The sequence below is a fragment of the Patiria miniata genome, unplaced genomic scaffold, assembly GCF_015706575.1.
Source record: "Patiria miniata isolate m_02_andy unplaced genomic scaffold, ASM1570657v1 HiC_scaffold_3, whole genome shotgun sequence".
Taxonomy (NCBI): Eukaryota; Metazoa; Echinodermata; class Asteroidea; order Valvatida; family Asterinidae; genus Patiria; species Patiria miniata.
In genome coordinates, this window is record NW_024037069.1 from 1,578,590 (window position 1) to 1,596,746 (window position 18,157).

An 18,157-nucleotide genomic window follows, 5' to 3' on the forward strand; every position below is an offset into this window, starting at 1 on the left:
TTGTCGACTAATGGTCCTTGCCCGAACTTGGCCTGAGTTGATTGAATGACCGCCTCACTCACTGACTAACTAGCTCCCTAATTGACCGAGTGACTGACGAACTTACTCACTGAGTTGATTGAATGACCGCCTCACTCACTGACTAACTAGCCCCCTAATTGACCGAGTGACTGACGAACTAACTCACCGAGTTGATTGAATGACCGCCTCACTCACTGACTAACTAGCTCCCTGATTGACCGAGTTACTGTTCTGAAGTCTCACCAAGGCCACGTGCATGAACAGTTTCCCACTATTCATGTTCTGAATCCATTGAATAGACTTTACTAAGCGTTCCTTGTCTCTGGTTGAAGTTAGTAAAAGACGACTTTACATTTACTTAACGCTCTGTGTAAGACACCTCGCGAACAGGGCTGAGTAGGTCATTTGGAACAGTATCTGTCTGTTATTTCGAAGCTAGCGTGTTCGATTCCGCAAACACTATAATGTCTGACCTATGCTCCTCAATCTCTGTCCTATTTTTGAAGGTAAATGAAAACCGAATTAAAATTCTCAAAAGGTTCAACGCGTCCTCATCTCACATTGGAGCTTTTTTTGCCAGCTGACGCAGGTCAGCTTTTTCGTGTGTGCATGACCCTTGCACACCAAAGTCTCCCACAGTAAGCAGCCCAGAATGCATTGCGTTTCCGTACAGATTATGGTACAATGATGCACCCCTGTATTAAAGTTCCCCTCGATACTAGTGCTAAATGCCCATACTTCAACATTCCTTTTAAAATACTGAAAACTCTCACAGGTTTTAAAGCTGAACAGAAACGTGATGATCAACATTTCATCTTTCATTTTTTTTTTATTTGTGGTGGGTTGCAAATTGACTTTTCGAGAAATTCTCACCCCAACACCCTATTTTTCCCAAAGCGGAAAAGTAGCCATCTTACAAACCGATCCCTCCTGCCCTCCACAATACGGAAAACTAGCGCCAAATTCGAGCCCAATTGCATCAAAAATGCTCAGAATTTGAATCCCATAGTCCGGGCCAGAGGTTCATTGCCATATCTCTTCAATTCCCCTATTTGATGGCTCTCAGAACTCTCTAATATAGAATATTTTGAGGGTATAACTTTTATTCATGAGCTCGGAGGATGGGTTAGTCCTAGTCTGGTGTGCACGCACAAGCGTTTAACCCCAACTAACGGCCTTTTCATAGAGGTTTGTATTGTTTCTCTTCACTTCGATTTGAATCGGAGTAAGGCGGGCGGGTGGGGGATAGATGACTTATTCATGAAGAAACTGTTGAGGTAATTTTCCGCTGTCGTATGAAACTTGGACTCCGATGAAATCTGTTCTCTTATACGGTTCTACATCCTTGAAGGACATTGTGATATTTATTAAACAAAGTGATATTAAAATGGTTTAACACTCTGAAAAATCCCGAGTCAGATTAAATCCCGTCAAACTGACACTTTTCCGTGTCAAAGTGGCACTTTTCCGGGTCAAAGTGACACTTTTCCAGGTCGAAATTGTCAATTTGACCCGAAGTAGTATCACTTAGTCTTATATGACCCGCATTCCGCAGGACATGCATATCTGACCCGGGACGTTTTAGATAGAGTGAAGATATTTTACTGGAGATATTATGCTCGAAGATAGCGATTAGATGCTTCAAGGCACATATTTCAAGTTCTTTGCTAACTTCTACGGTTTCTGCATTAAAAAGGACATTTCAATTGCGACAAAAAAATAACAGGCTACGAAAAGATAACTTTGGTCGCAGGAGCTCATACCATGCCAACAGCATTTATTCAACAGAAATCTTAAAAGTGTGATTACAATAATTAAGACCCACCACCCAGAATGACTTTTCATGCTTTTGTTTAGTTCAGATATAGCGTATGATTTGTTTCATCTGCCTACAGGTCAGTTTTAAGTCTTCATAATTCACTGTCTAATGTCTTGTAAGCGAAAACTGATTTCAGCAAGCTGTAAAGAAAGGCCTATGTAATAACAAGACAACATGCTAAATAAATGCGATGCAAAGGAGGAAGTTGTGTCAGAGAAACTCGCAGTGGTAGCTTCACAATCGTGACACCCATCGGGTGTTGTTGTTCATTTCCAGATAAAGATTCTGATTAGGATCAGATTAAATAGTAATCGAAAAATATGTCATAAATTTACTCACGGGAGTTAGCTTTGTCAACTTTTAATCCTTGGGGGAATTTCAATTACATGTAGATGCAAAAAGTCTCATTTAACTCGAACAAGGCAAAGACAATACAACTTAATCCCTACACCGTAATAAATAATCAATTGCGACTTCATCATCCCAAGGCTGTTGGCATTTGGAATCTGAAATGAAGACCAAAACAAGAGAAAATAAAAATAATTTCATTGTTAAGCTCACACCAAACTCGTTGGATGAAAAAAAATAGGAAAAAAATAAAAACGTTTGTGGTATTTACGTCCTTAGAACTTGCTTAAAATGTCAGTGCTAGAAATCACATGCACAGAAACTAGTACAGGAATGTTAAATGTCTATAATGGTGTCAAATCTAGCCCAGGTTGGATGATTGTCTTCATTGCATTACGACTGACGTCCAGGTTCTTAGACCTCTGTGTAATACGACTCAAAAAAAGAAAATTATTGTTTTGAGCACTTCATATCGTGGACTCCCTCTGTACGTAGGGAGGTAAGGAAGTCTACTAGGTTACATTGGTTTCAAGGTAAGTCAATTACAGCAAAATGAAGTTTTGAATGACAAATTTTCCTCTTTTTGAGGTTATTATTTCCTTAAACGGGTGCAGCTAAGTTGAACGATTATATCTGTCATTACGTGGGCTCACTAGCTATGGCCAAACAAAAAAGTCTCCGGTTTCAGGTATGCGCCCGTGTCGCCCTTGCCATGCGCTTCGGCAAAATGAAAAAGTTTTTCTTTCCAATGTAAGATGATGTCTCAAAACTGCCAAAATCACTGGTTTGACTGGAATCCTGCTGCAGCACAATTTTAACATGTTTTTAGATGGGGTTATGATCGAGTATAAGCTTTATGTGGCCTCTAAGGGACTCCCATTGCGCTAAATTTAGTTGGGCACTATTTGCAGTCATCAGCCGACATTTGAAGAAAAAACGGGGGAAAAAAGCCGCGTCGCTGCACCACTTTTTGGGGCAAGCTTCATATCAGAAACCCGGAGACTTTTTTAGCCTAGGTTGAACGCCATTAACAAAAGTGGGGTCACTACTCGACAAGCTTTGCTGTTTAGAGACCCGCATCCATTAATATAACGACTGTCAACTTTTCGGAAGAAGCAAAAATTACCTTCAATATTTTGCCATTCTCTTGTAAGGATATTCGCAATCTCCCCATGGCATGCAGGTCAAGCCGCGTTCGCACGATGGATAAACATAAAAACAGGCTGAAAATAAAGCAGTTGGATATGAAATGTTAGTGTTACCACACGATAACACTGTGCATCAATACATTGGCAGCGTGTTTAAATGTGAACATTAAATCTGATTAATTAGCTCGAAATTAAGAATAAATCAACTGCAGAAACTTACGTGGTCCTTCATCTTGTTTCACAGCAACCTCGTCGGCTGAAAGGAAAGAGAGGCGGAACAATTACTTTATTGCTGATCAGTGCGTCAGTTTAGATAAAAAAAAAATCACAACGCTAAATCTTACACATATAATGACAAGGATCTTTATTGGAACATGGTCGAATGTCCATTAAAATGTGTCAGTACTTTACTACTGTACTGGCCCGATTGGCGGATTGCATCGTAATGTTAAATAGATGTCGTTCAACTAAGCTGCATCGGTTAAAAGGGAATAACTTCAAAAAGAGGAAAATAATCCTAGAAACTTCGCCGATTGAGCTGAAGAGCAATGAGACGGAGAACATGTTGAATATTCACTTTTTATGTTCACTGCGTAAAAGATGCGTCCCCCGCGCTCCTCAAAAAGGAAACGGGACACAGCATTGCTTTCCAATGATTCTATTAAAAAAGTATTACATCGGTTTCGAGGTAAGTCAATTACAGTAAAATGCAGTTTTGAATGACAAATTTTCCTCTTTTTGAAATTATTATTTCCTTCAACGGGTGCAGCTAAGTTGAACGAAATATATCATTACGTGGGCTCACTAGCTAAGGCCAAAAAAAGTCTCCGGTTTCAGGTATGCGCGCGCGTCGCCGTAGCCATGCGCGTCACGTCGGCAAAATGAAAAAGTTTTTTTTGCCAATGTAAGATGATGTCTCAAAACTGCCAAACTCACTGGTTTTAGCAGCACAATTTTAACGTGTTTTTAGATGGGGTTACGATCGAGTATAAGCTTTATGTGGCCTCTAGGGACTCCCATTGCACTAAATTTAGTCGGGCACCATTTGCAGTCATCAGCCGACATTTGAAGAAAAAAACGGGGAAAAAAGCCGCGTCGCCGCACCACTTTTTGGGGCAAGCTTCGTACCAGAAACCGGAGACTTTTTTTTGGCCTAAGTTAAACGACATCTATTTAACAAAAGTGGGGTCACTACTCGACAAGCTTTGCTTTTTTGAGACCCTCATCCACATTATTGTGATCTTATGATTGTCTTGACATACTGCTTTGTATTGCTATGTGGTAAATAAAGTAAGATTGATTAAATGATTGATTGATTGATTGATTGAAACAGCCCCCCCCCCGCTTCCGGGAAATAAACATTATAACGATTGTCGATTCAACTTTTCGGACGAAGTAAAAATTACCTTCAACATTTGCCATTCTCTTGTGAGCATATACGCACACTCCCCATGGCATGCAGGTCAAGCCGGGATCGCACGGTGGATAATCATAACCACAGGCTGAAAATAAAGCAGTTGGATATGAAATGTTAGTGTTACCACACGATAACACTGTGCATCAATACATTGGCAGCGTGTTTAAATGTGAACATTAAATCTGATTAATTAGCTCGAAATTAAGAATAAATCAACTGCAGAAACTTACGTGCTCCTTCATATTGTTTCACAGCAACCTCGTCGGCTGAAAGGAAAGAGAGGCGGAACAATTACTTTATTGCTGATCAGTGCGTCAGTTTAGATAAAAAAAAAATCACAACGCTAAATCTTACACATATAATGACAAGGATCTTTATTGGAACATGGTCGAATGTCCATTAAAATGTGTCAGTACTTTACTACTGTACTGGCCCGATTGGCGGATTGCATCGTAATGTTAAATAGATGTCGTTCAACTAAGCTGCATCGGTTAAAAGGGAATAACTTCAAAAAGAGGAAAATAATCCTAGAAACTTCGCCGATTGAGCTGAAGAGCAATGAGACGGAGAACATGTTGAATATTCACTTTTTATGTTCACTGCGTAAAAGATGCGTCCCCCGCGCTCCTCAAAAAGGAAACGGGACACAGCATTGCTTTCCAATGATTCTATTAAAAAAGTATTACATCGGTTTCGAGGTAAGTCAATTACAGTAAAATGCAGTTTTGTATGACAAATTTTCCTCTTTTTGAAATTATTATTTCCTTCAACGGGTGCAGCTAAGTTGAACGAAATATATCATTACGTGGGCTCACTAGCTAAGGTCAAAAAAAGTCTCCGGTTTCAGGTATGCGCGCGCGTCGCCGTAGCCATGCGCGTCACGTCGGCAAAATGAAAAAGTTTTTTTTGCCAATGTAAGATGATGTCTCAAAACTGCCAAACTCACTGGTTTTAGCAGCACAATTTTAACGTGTTTTTAGATGGGGTTACGATCGAGTATAAGCTTTATGTGGCCTCTAGGGACTCCCATTGCACTAAATTTAGTCGGGCACCATTTGCAGTCATCAGCCGACATTTGAAGAAAAAAACGGGGAAAAAAGCCGCGTCGCCGCACCACTTTTTGGGGCAAGCTTCGTACCAGAAACCGGAGACTTTTTTTTGGCCTAAGTTAAACGACATCTATTTAACAAAAGTGGGGTCACTACTCGACAAGCTTTGCTTTTTTGAGACCCTCATCCACATTATTGTGATCTTATGATTGTCTTGACATACTGCTTTGTATTGCTATGTGGTAAATAAAGTAAGATTGATTAAATGATTGATTGATTGATTGATTGAAACAGCCCCCCCCCCCCCGCTTCCGGGAAATAAACATTATAACGATTGTCGATTCAACTTTTCGGACGAAGTAAAAATTACCTTCAACATTTGCCATTCTCTTGTGAGCATATTCGCACACTCCCCATGGCATGCAGGTCAAGCCGGGATCGCACGGTGGATAATCATAACCACAGGCTGAAAATAAAGCAGTTGGATATGAAATGTTAGTGTTACCACACGATAACACTGTGCATCAATACATTGGCAGCGTGTTTAAATGTGAACATTAAATCTGATTAATTAGCTCGAAATTAAGAATAAATCAACTGCAGAAACTTACGTGCTCCTTCATATTGTTTCACAGCAACCTCGTCGGCTGAAAGGAAAGAGAGGCGGAACAATTACTTTATTGCTGATCAGTGCGTCAGTTTAGATAAAAAAAAAATCACAACGCTAAATCTTACACATATAATGACAAGGATCTTTATTGGAACATGGTCGAATGTCCATTAAAATGTGTCAGTACTTTACTACTGTACTGGCCCGATTGGCGGATTGCATCGTAATGTTAAATAGATGTCGTTCAACTAAGCTGCATCGGTTAAAAGGGAATAACTTCAAAAAGAGGAAAATAATCCTAGAAACTTCGCCGCTTGAGCTGAAGAGCAATGAGACGGAGAACATGTTGAATATTCACTTTTTATGTTCACTGCGTTAAAGATGCGTCCTCCGCGCTCCTCAAAAAGGAAACGGGACACATCATTGCTTTCCAATGATTCTATTAAAAAAGTGTTACATCGGTTTCGAGGTAAGTCAATTACAGTAAAAGGCAGTTTTGAATGACAAATTTTCCTCTTTTTGAAATGATTATTTCCTTCAACGGGTGCAGCTAAGTTAAAGGAAATATATCATTACGTGGGCTCACTAGCTAAGGCCAAAAAAAGTCTCCCGTTTCAGGTATGCGCGCGCGTCGCCGTAGCCAGGCGCGTCACATCGGCAAAATGAAAAAGTTTTTTTTGACAATGTAAGATGATGTCTCAAAACTGCCAAACTCACTGGTTTGACTGGAATCCTGCTGCAGCACAATTTTAACGTGTTTTTAGATGGGGTTACGATCGAGTATAAGCTTTATGTGGCCTCTAGGGACTCCCATTGCACTAAATTTAGTCGGGCACCATTTGCAGTCATCAGCCGACATTTGAAGAAAAAAAACGGGGGAAAAAGCCGCGTCGCCGCACCATTTCTTGGGGCAAGCTTCGTACCAGAAACCGGAGACTTTTTTTTGGCCTAAGTTGAACGACATCTATTTAACAAAAGTGGGGTCACTACTCGACAAGCTTTGCTTTTTTGAGACCCTCATCCACATTATTGTGATCTTATGATTGTCTTGACATACTGCTTTGTATTGCTATGTGGTAAATAAAGTAAGATTGATTAAATGATTGATTGATTGATTGTTTGAAACAGCCCCCCCCCCTTCCGTCAAATAAACATGATAACGATTGTCGATTCAACTTTTCGGACGAAGTAAAAATTACCTTCAACATTTGCCATTCTCTTGTGAGCATATTCGCACACTCCCCATGGCATGCAGGTCAAGCCGGGATCGCACGGTGGATAATCATAACCACAGGCTGAAAATAAAGCAGTTGGATATGAAATGTTAGTGTTACCACACGATAACACTGTGCATCAATACATTGGCAGCGTGTTTAAATGTGAACATTAAATCTGATTAATTAGCTCGAAATTAAGAATAAATCAACTGCAGAAACTTACGTGCTCCTTCATATTGTTTCACAGCAACCTCGTCGGCTGAAAGGAAAGAGAGGCGGAACAATTACTTTATTGCTGATCAGTGCGTCAGTTTAGATAAAAAAAAAATCACAACGCTAAATCTTACACATATAATGACAAGGATCTTTATTGGAACATGGTCGAATGTCCATTAAAATGTGTCAGTACTTTACTACTGTACTGGCCCGATTGGCGGATTGCATCGTAATGTTAAATAGATGTCGTTCAACTAAGCTGCATCGGTTAAAAGGGAATAACTTCAAAAAGAGGAAAATAATCCTAGAAACTTCGCCGCTTGAGCTGAAGAGCAATGAGACGGAGAACATGTTGAATATTCACTTTTTATGTTCACTGCGTTAAAGATGCGTCCTCCGCGCTCCTCAAAAAGGAAACGGGACACATCATTGCTTTCCAATGATTCTATTAAAAAAGTGTTACATCGGTTTCGAGGTAAGTCAATTACAGTAAAAGGCAGTTTTGAATGACAAATTTTCCTCTTTTTGAAAAGATTATTTCCTTCAACGGGTGCAGCTAAGTTAAAGGAAATATATCATTACGTGGGCTCACTAGCTAAGGTCAAAAAAAGTCTCCCGTTTCAGGTATGCGCGCGCGTCGCCGTAGCCATGCGCGTCACATCGGCAAAATGAAAAAGTTTTTTTTGACAATGTAAGATGATGTCTCAAAACTGCCAAACTCACTGGTTTGACTGGAATCCTGCTGCAGCACAATTTTAACGTGTTTTTAGATGGGGTTACGATCGAGTATAAGCTTTATGTGGCCTCTAGGGACTCCCATTGCACTAAATTTAGTCGGGCACCATTTGCAGTCATCAGCCGACATTTGAAGAAAAAAACGGGGGAAAAAAGCCGCGTCGCCGCACCACTTTTTGGGGCAAGCTTCGTACCAGAAACCGGAGACTTTTTTTTGGCCTAAGTTAAACGACATCTATTTAACAAAAGTGGGGTCACTACTCGACAAGCTTTGCTTTTTTGAGACCCTCATCCACATTATTGTGATCTTATGATTGTCTTGACATACTGCTTTGTATTGCTATGTGGTAAATAAAGTAAGATTGATTAAATGATTGATTGATTGATTGATTGAAACAGCCCCCCCCCCTTCCGGGAAATAAACATTATAACGATTGTCGATTCAACTTTTCGGACGAAGTAAAAATTACCTTCAACATTTGCCATTCTCTTGTGAGCATATTCGCACACTCCCCATGGCATGCAGGTCAAGCCGGGATCGCACGGTGGATAATCATAACCACAGGCTGAAAATAAAGCAGTTGGATATGAAATGTTAGTGTTACCACACGATAACACTGTGCATCAATACATTGGCAGCGTGTTTAAATGTGAACATTAAATCTGATTAATTAGCTCGAAATTAAGAATAAATCAACTGCAGAAACTTACGTGCTCCTTCATATTGTTTCACAGCAACCTCGTCGGCTGAAAGGAAAGAGAGGCGGAACATTGTATTAATACTCCACGGAAAACTTAGCAATGGGAAAAACATTTTCGGGGTGAAACACAAATTAGCACGGAGAATTGATTGTGGTCCGAGGGAAGGATTGTAAATTGCAGCCACCGCTTTCTCCCAAAAATAAAAGACGGACTGAAGCTCAAAGAGAAGAAAAAAGAAGAAGGACATGTTACCTTTGTTAGTTTCAGCCGCGAAGACAGAGCCCAGGCACACCAGAACGACCAAGCAGATATAAGCCTTCATCCTGACTGCATAAAGATACGTTAACCCAGAATAATAAAAGCGGCACCCACAACAAGAACTAGAGGTTTGCGTTTGTTGAGTTACAAACACAAAGTGGTCGGGCTGGCATCTATTTCATTATGTCTTAAACTTTGCCACAATAATCAACTGAAAATCATTTTCAAACATTTTTCAACCTGCCGCTAGAGGCCGTTCTAACATGACGTCACCGGTATTTTTTGTCTAAAGTACAAACTGGCTGGAGACTAACATCGCTGAAAGCAAATGCACATCTTTTTTCAATTTTTAAATTACAAGGCACTTCCAGTTTGCAAGTCCCGTACACAGCAAAATCAGATCTCTCCATAAAGCTATAATAAATTTTATATAGCTCAATGGATCTCTCACAGTTGATTTTCAAATATTAATCACGTGGTCTCAACATATATGCACACCTAAGCTACTGTATTGTAAACTCATCAAGTACAATCGTAAAAAACCCGTATCTCTAAAAGTAAAATTCGCACACCATTGGCGTAATGCAAAGTATTGCTCGCCATACCTATTCATCCCAATGTGCACGTTTAAAAAAAAGCCGCCTAGTTGGGCACCCGTTAAAGTTATGTAGCGCCCTCTAATTCATATGGCATCTATTTCATGTGTCTTAAAATTTGCCACAATGAACAGTTCCATACCCAACCTCGTCACCAGGGTGTCGAGCAGAACGCGCCCACCTCTGCTCTCTCACCCTGGTATTGGATCATTTGCATGTTCAAGATTATTGAACACACATGCAAATGAGGAATAGCCTGGTGCCTGCATGTGCATTACATCAGCGTTTGTTTTTGTATGCGGTATCTGGGGTAAAACTAACATCAATTCGTCGCGCCGGAATTTGTTTAACTTAAAATGTTACAATCTGGCCCGCCAATATCACATTTCATATTAATATAAGCAAACTGGAAAGAAAAGGAGTGTTTTTGAGAAGGCGTGGACGTTATTATTACAAAGCACCGTGAAAACACGTAATGTACGTTGGAAATAACAACACCAACTACACGATATCAATCAATTATTAGCAAATTGCTTTATCGAATCAGGACGAAGGTGGTTCCATACCTGCATCGGGCATCAATGGATTTTCCTGCCATGTTGCCTAAATTGAATTCTGTATCTGCAGATGTCTAGATTTGAACTTTCTATTAAAAAACACAATATTCAAGCAACTGTGGCGACGATCTTATCCAACGTAAAGACACTTGTGACTTTATACACGTACACAATGGTAACTGAATCACCAAGAACACAGACTTGACTCAAGCTGGAATTGCCTTAAATCGGTATCTTACAAAAATAAGTTTAAACTAGAGGTTCGCGTTTGTAATGTTACAAACGCAGAGTGGTCGGGCAGACAACTATTTCATTAGACACTGCCCAGTTAAGTTTGAATATTTTTATGTCAGAACAAAGGATCACGAACTTCAAAATTTCCAGTACAATCAATTATTTTGTAAAAAAAAATGCATCTTTTAAAGAGAATGATAAATTTCAGTATACATTTTAGGTACACGTACACGTTGTTTCCAGTTTGATGACGTCATCAGTCAAGGGACTACTGATATAGTTCAAGGAGGATACCTGTTTATCATTAAGTAAAAATAATGCACGGAAATATGGAAATTACAAGTGTATGTAATAATAACACCCAACTTCCGGTCTGATCCTGTAATGATTATAAAATCCTGCAAATTCATTTGTGGTTGCTCACGGAATATATAGGGACAATTTGGAAGAATTTTGCTTGAGGGCTTTAAAATTTGAAAAGGTTAAACTCGTTTTTATGTTCCGCTGGAGGGTGTCCTTTCGGGGATGACGTCAAAACTATGTTTTTGTGTTTGGCATCCCTCACTTAACACTTTCATAATGTACTTGTCTGTTGTAAAATGCTTTTGTTTTAGTTACAATTAATTTAGGTCAAGCGGTTTTGTGCCCGGGAATACCGGAAATGAATAAGTTGCTCAAGGCACCGTCTACAACCTCACGAAAACAATTGAACACGAAATTCTATGTAGTTTAAGAGATTTTGCTCAAACTATTTTGTCAAATTGTGCCCTGAAATCGCTTGTTATTTGATACCTGATGACGTCTTGATGACAAAAAAATGTATAACATCATCGTCGTAACATGGTACAAGTTCCCATAGGATATAAAGCGCACGTTAGCATATTGTGTCGTCAATTATGTCTCTGGTCTGTACCCTAATGAGCTCGTTTGAATAGCTTCCCCGAGTCAACTCGGATATGGTAATCCTGGTGGAACCAACAAGAACCAGTTGAAACCAACTGTCCAAACCAGTATTAACTGATAATCCTGATGCACTGTTATTTCGGTTGTGTAAAAATCAAACGGTTGTGTACTATTTGAACCTAGCAACCCGTTGTGTAAACTGTTCTTTACACAACTTGTGTAAAATATTACACAACTTGTTCAATATTTTTACACAACTAGTTGCTAGTTTCATATAGTACACAACCGAAATGACAGTGTGGAATCAACAGGAACCGGTCGAAACTAAATGAATAAACCAGTAATAACTGGTAATTCTGATGGGATCAACAGGAACCAGTTGAAAGCAACTGAATAAACCAGTAATAACTGGTGATCCTGATGGGACCAATAAGAACCAGTTGAAACCAGTTAAACTTACCAGTAAGAACTGGATACATTGGAATTACAGGGAACAGGAACCAGTTGAAACCATAGCCGAACCAGTTACCTACGGGTAAGTCTTACTGGATTCATGAATTCTACGTGACAGGTCTGTAAGACGAGCGTTTGACATATTTGTACAGATAGGCTAACACAATGTAAACTGTCGCGTCCATATACTCATAAAGTAAGTTACTTACATGAAGTTGACGCTGTTGTGCTCCTGAAGTAGAGATAAGCTTGCTAGTTGACGACAATCGCCGGAATGTCTATTTGGAGAAAGGACCAGACCTTTTATACTTTTTGGAGATGTAAATGGACGGTGCAGAGCTTACGAATGTGGTAACGAAGGACCGATAATTGAGAGTGGTATCAGTAGACGTTCCAGATTGGCTGAAAATTATAAGATGTGAACTCCAGTGAAAGCCCCACCCACGCTTCTTGACCAATCACAGCTGCGATTAAAGACTGACATGCGTGCACTAAAGTGCACCATGCATTTGCGTGCGTTTGACGCACGGGCTGGCACGTGCAGTGGGGCAGCGGATGGTGTCACGTGCTGTTGCCCACGTGCTCAGTGGGTGGAGCTTAATGGATTGGTTTATTGATCATGGTGACTCATCAAAAAACCTCATGTGACTAAAAAAAACCACTTCACTTTCAGCCCAGTTTACGTAGCATCTAAGTTTGGTCCAATGACGAAACAAAAGAAAAATTCGGAATCTCTTTCAATATTGCAAACTTCAATAGTTTCAGAACACGAACGATGAAGCAACGACTTTTAACGATGTCAGTATTATCAACAGAAATCCTTAAGTATAGACTTTCAAAACGTATTGTTACAAACAAACAGATACCTTTTATTCATTTTTAGAAAAAAGTTGTATATCAAGCAGAATCTGTTGATTTGTTGTATTTAGAAATACCTATCAAGGCATACGTACAGTCGTACACCCTTAAAAGAGTTAATTTGTCTATAAGAGACAAAGGACAAACATTCTAATTTAAAGATGACATTGTGCAATGACAAGAAACGTCTTTGCTATCACAAGAGTCAATTAAACGTCATTTCCTACAATTACTCGTATCAGCGAACTGTAATTGATCATAAAACCAGTAACTCGAAATTAATCGTTTCGACGAACATTATTTTGATATTAAAACAATATTTTACACTACAGATTCAATTGAGACAAAACATACTTCGTTTTGTATGAATCCTTTTTTTTAACGTATCTGGCAAGTTATTTATCATGTAAACTGGGTTGTTATGGTTGTCGGCCGCTAAAAGCAGACATATCAGGACAAACAACGGAACGCAATACTTCACAAAAGTTACCATCAAAAGCTTTAAAGTGACTGCCTCAATAAGTACGTAACAATTCTGCAATGCTGGCTCTTGAACACTTACATAATCTTATGTTTTATACTCAGTCCAATTTAAAAAAAACCTATAATTTTCTCTTACAAAATGTTTGGATTCGAGTAATCACAATATGTCGCAAAAAGAATCAATGAAACAGTATACAACTAACATTCGGAGATGTAACGTATCTTGTGACAAATATAATGGCACGCCTATAAGACAAAGGCCTATCTTTTTTTTTCTTTTCTTTTTTTAGCCCCCTTTCATAACCTTCTTGGACTTTTTTAAAGCCTTTTTGCAGTAGGATATCATTTCAAGTTTATTTTACTGAATTGGTCGCCTTGCTCAGAGCTTTTGAACATGACAAGTGACACTAATACGTTACCAAGCTGATCAGATACGTTACTTACCAGGTTGATCAGATACGTTGTCAGGTTGATCAGACTGCTTTAATTAAACCACCATTTTCCTTGAAAATCATGTGTTGGCGGGCTTAATTTTTTGTAAAGTCGTAGTGCTGTACGGCCTTAAATGTTCTTGTTTTAGATTTATATCTATACTTAACAATTTATGGTTATGTTTATGTTATCTAGTATCTTTTCAACACTTACTTGACTGTGCGAATGTCACTCTAAAGCTGGTTAAATTTGGGTGGTAAAATTAAAATTTAAACCAATTTTTCCAATGTTGCCCAACGTTGGGTATTTTTTTTTAAACAACTGTTGGACGGTTCACCTGGTAAACAACAGTTGGCTAAAATTAGTCATTCTACTAGTACCCAATGCTGGTTAAATTTACCCTTATTCAAGGCAGAATAAAGAGAAACTCTGCGTTTTTAGTTTTTTTTTTCATTATTAAATTCGATGGACTAAATTAAATTTTTCGATTGGCTACCACGAAAATCATGGATTTCCCCCCAAACAAATTCGTCAAAAGTCTTAGAATAGAAATGAAATTTAATTTGAGCTGTCACGGTGCTCAGTTTAAGAAGCTGTTTAAGAAAAGCAGGCCTATGGTAGTTAGGTTCGTGGAGAGTCCATGATATATATAGCACTGTATATTCGTTTGGATATCCGTCCCCTTAGTGGCGTAAACCCGTGCCGACGACTGGGGGGGGGGGGGGGGAGGTGACTCCCCCTAAAATTCTAAAACCATCCCTACGTAGCAAAATTCAAAAAGCGGTTAGCGGGAGGGAGGGGGGCTGAACACCATTCGTCACTATACGTAGCACTGCATGATGACAAATCAGCGACATGAGTGTATGCTACTGCTGTTTATGAGCATTTTACCTCAATTACTGACTTTATGAGTATAGTTGATATTTTCCTGTCGATTTTTTTAAATTGGCTACAATTTCTTTCTGTATGTGTGTATGTATGTATGTGTGTGTTTGTTGTTGTTGTTGTTGTTGTTGATATTCACCACTTATGGGGGATGATCCAATGACCCACCTTTCCCCCTCAAAAAAAATGTTGGGGGTATATATGCCCCAGGGATTTACACCCTTGTCCGTTCCTTCGAATCACCCCGAACCCTTCCCAATCCCATCGGCATGAGCGTCGCCGAAATTTTGTCCAGAGGCAGCTATGATTATTTGACACTTGGGGCGCTGTTCAACTTTAAACGAAGCCGTGTACAGAGCACGGATCTGACAGTACATAATATTTTAAAGGCATCTTTCCGGTGGTTTTGTCAAAATTTCAGAAAAATTAACAGTTCCAAAATTACTCAGACAATCTTGTTCCCCCAGCCCCGGCTCCGCACAAGTGACCCCCACCCTGTTCTTCAATCCTCTTGTCCGCACTGTTACCACCTTATAGAATGCAAGGAGAAATCCCGAGGTACCAAGGTTGAAAGAGAATCCAATGCAGTAATTAGTTCGCTTATCAATTCAGGTGAGTAACCTGCTGGTACATCATCCAAGACGCTTTGGATCCCTGGGATCTTCACTTGGCGTCGGCTATATCCATGCATGATAATCTACAAAGCCTTGTAATTATTTGACTGCATGGGTAAAGTCCTCTTTGTATTTCCTGGGGTAGAATTGGACCCATTCATTAAAAATGTTGATTGAAACAAAACGAATAGGGCGCGAGAGAAGATATTCACGTACAAAATAATGACCGAGTTAAAGAAATTTGCCCGCGCTCTTAATTTTTTCCCTCGCAAAAGGACGTTTTTGTTTTGCATGTAAATGAACCCGCCCTCCAAGAGCCAAGTCATTGTCAAGCCGCAAATAATTCATATTTTGTAAAAAAAAATATTCAATAATTAAACTTTGGTGGACTACCATGTCTCATTCAAAAGTGAATAACTTTCATGTCGCTATAGGTAAAAAGCATGAATATTACATTTTTTTCCGGTTTCACACTCGAAATGGATGTTTAACGGCGTTTGGTTGATTTTTCGCCATCGTAATAACATATTTAAACCAGAAAAATATTATTCTAAATAGTTTGTTAATGTAGCAAAAACCAATCCAACAATAGCAATTATATATACCAAGGGCTTCCCCTGAGGCGTCCCTGAAAAATTAGGCTCTTCCACTTGAGCCTTATACCCCCGCCCCGCCCCCTGAATCTCCTACCTTCTCAGAACTTATGGGACTAAAAAGGAGCAGCCGCAGCGTTGGTATTGTTAAAAATTTAGTGCCCTACTTCAGGAACTGAGTCTTTTTAAGCGTACCCTATTTTCGAGTTGCAACCCCCCCCCCAAAAAAAAGCAACGTAAATAAACAACGAATAATATGGATAAGTACATGCGTCGGGTGCGCGGAAGAAAGTCGTTAGGGTGAAAAACAATGGGTCAAAAGGTCAAATTCGGATTTTTTTCGGGTAATAGATAGAGCATGGAAATTTTTTCATTTGATCTAGATTTTCTCTCAAAGGGCTACGTAATACTGATGTTATTAACAGTACAGCAAAAGTAGTTAGGACGTTTTTCTCTATTTGCTCCCGGCAAACGGTCGTTAGCGTGTAATTGTAATTAATGTAACAAAATATGTGCCAAGTGCGCTAACTTTTTTCTTCCAAAATGACCGGCCGGGCAATTTTCAAGATGGCGGCCAGCTTTTTTTTTAAATGGCCGCCACTTCAACCTCGTCCCCAGTGCTTACTTTATTTCCAACCTGGTTTCCAATAGTAAACCCTGGATAGGAAACTTTCTTCCTGTATCCTGATTCGATACCGCAATTGGCTAGTAATGGATTTTTATCGTGTACTTGGTGTTATTATTCACAACGTGCAGTACGTGTTTTCGCGATCATTTGTCCATGCCTTCTCGAAAATACTAATTTCCTTTCCAATATGGTCATATTAATATGAAATATGATACTGCATGTTGTGGCAATCGTGTTTTTGTAACTCAAGCCGTGCTCGCGCTGCGACGAATTGACTCTGTTTTTACCCCAGACACCGCATACAAAAACAAACGCTAATGTCACGCATATCCAGGCACCAGACTATTCCTCATTTGCATACGTGTCCAAAAATCTTGAACATGCAAATGATCCAATACCGGGGTGAGAGGGCAGGTAGTGATGGGCGCGTACTGTTCGACACCCTGGGGACGAGGTTGCCGCCACTTGGACTCAGGAAATGACAGCCCAGCTTTATAAGGGCTAGATGCAACAGAGAAAAGGCCAAAAAAAGAAAGAAAAAAAAGGAGGCGGCCTCCAAAAAAGAAAGCGGGCGGGACGCTAAACATTTTTTTTTATTTGCCTAACCCTATTTTCAACGTTCATATTTCCAATTTAAGGACATTTTGGTGCCTTTTTTATTCTTATGCTAATGCAAATTTCCATATTCATTAGCAAAAGTGTGACATGTCAATTTTCAGGCAAAAACCTCAACGTTACAGCTATTTCAGCAGCCACATTTTCTGTGGTGATTCGTTGTTGTTTAAAATTCATTAAAGCTAATGGGCACAATTTTCTCACAAATGGTAGAAACTTCAATGTTACAGCTATTCCAGCACCAAAATTGTCAATTTGTTTTTGGACATTTTCCTCAGTAAATTTTCTGGTCTTTGGTGGTTCGTTGCTGTCTCAGTAAATGACAGTAAGCCAAATATTTGGGTTCACAATTTGAACAGAAAACCCCTAAATTGAACAGTGTCTTTCCGAATTTACATCACAGTTACAGCGCCCTTATGTGTCAGGAAAAGCACATGAAATTTTAAATGTTAAAATAAAATTGCACTTTTCCAGTCATATGGTTGCTAAGGGCGATTTCAAAAGGTTACGTAAAACTTCATTTTCATTTTGAATAAAACTACATGTACACACACGTGGTTACGTTGGCGGGCGAAATCTTTGAAAATTAATTTCTCCCGTTTGGAAGACCGTATCTTCATGCGACTTTCAGGGTTTACTTCCCTCATTATGATCCAAGTATGTGCTAAAAATCGTTGTGATGTGTTGATTACTTTTCGTTGAAATTGGAAGTATAGGCCTGGCTACGTGCACTTTTGAAAGTTGGTAGACTAGCGTTTGCAATATC

General features: G+C 39.4%; 1 protein-coding gene across 2 annotated transcripts; it reads right to left on the reverse strand.

Moving 5' to 3' along the window:
- Positions 1-1,759: 1,759 nt before the first annotated feature.
- Positions 1,760-12,751, reverse strand: LOC119736942. Of its 2 annotated transcripts, none has more exons than XM_038210980.1 (13): positions 12,489-12,751; positions 9,535-9,605; positions 9,292-9,327; positions 9,051-9,146; positions 7,853-7,888; positions 7,612-7,707; positions 6,414-6,449; positions 6,173-6,268; positions 4,984-5,019; positions 4,743-4,838; positions 3,557-3,592; positions 3,315-3,411; positions 1,760-2,346 (listed from the first exon to the last, which is right to left on the reverse strand). In XM_038210980.1, the coding sequence occupies exons 2-12, from the start codon at positions 9,602-9,604 to the stop codon at positions 3,317-3,319; spliced, it is 729 nt and encodes a 242-aa protein (XP_038066908.1). In that variant the 5' UTR covers position 9,605; positions 12,489-12,751; the 3' UTR covers positions 1,760-2,346; positions 3,315-3,316. The 2 variants fall into 2 exon arrangements, with proteins under 2 accessions (XP_038066908.1, XP_038066907.1); XM_038210979.1 differs by having other exon boundaries at positions 9,535-9,609; positions 12,493-12,750.
- Positions 12,752-18,157: the final 5,406 nt, after the last annotated feature.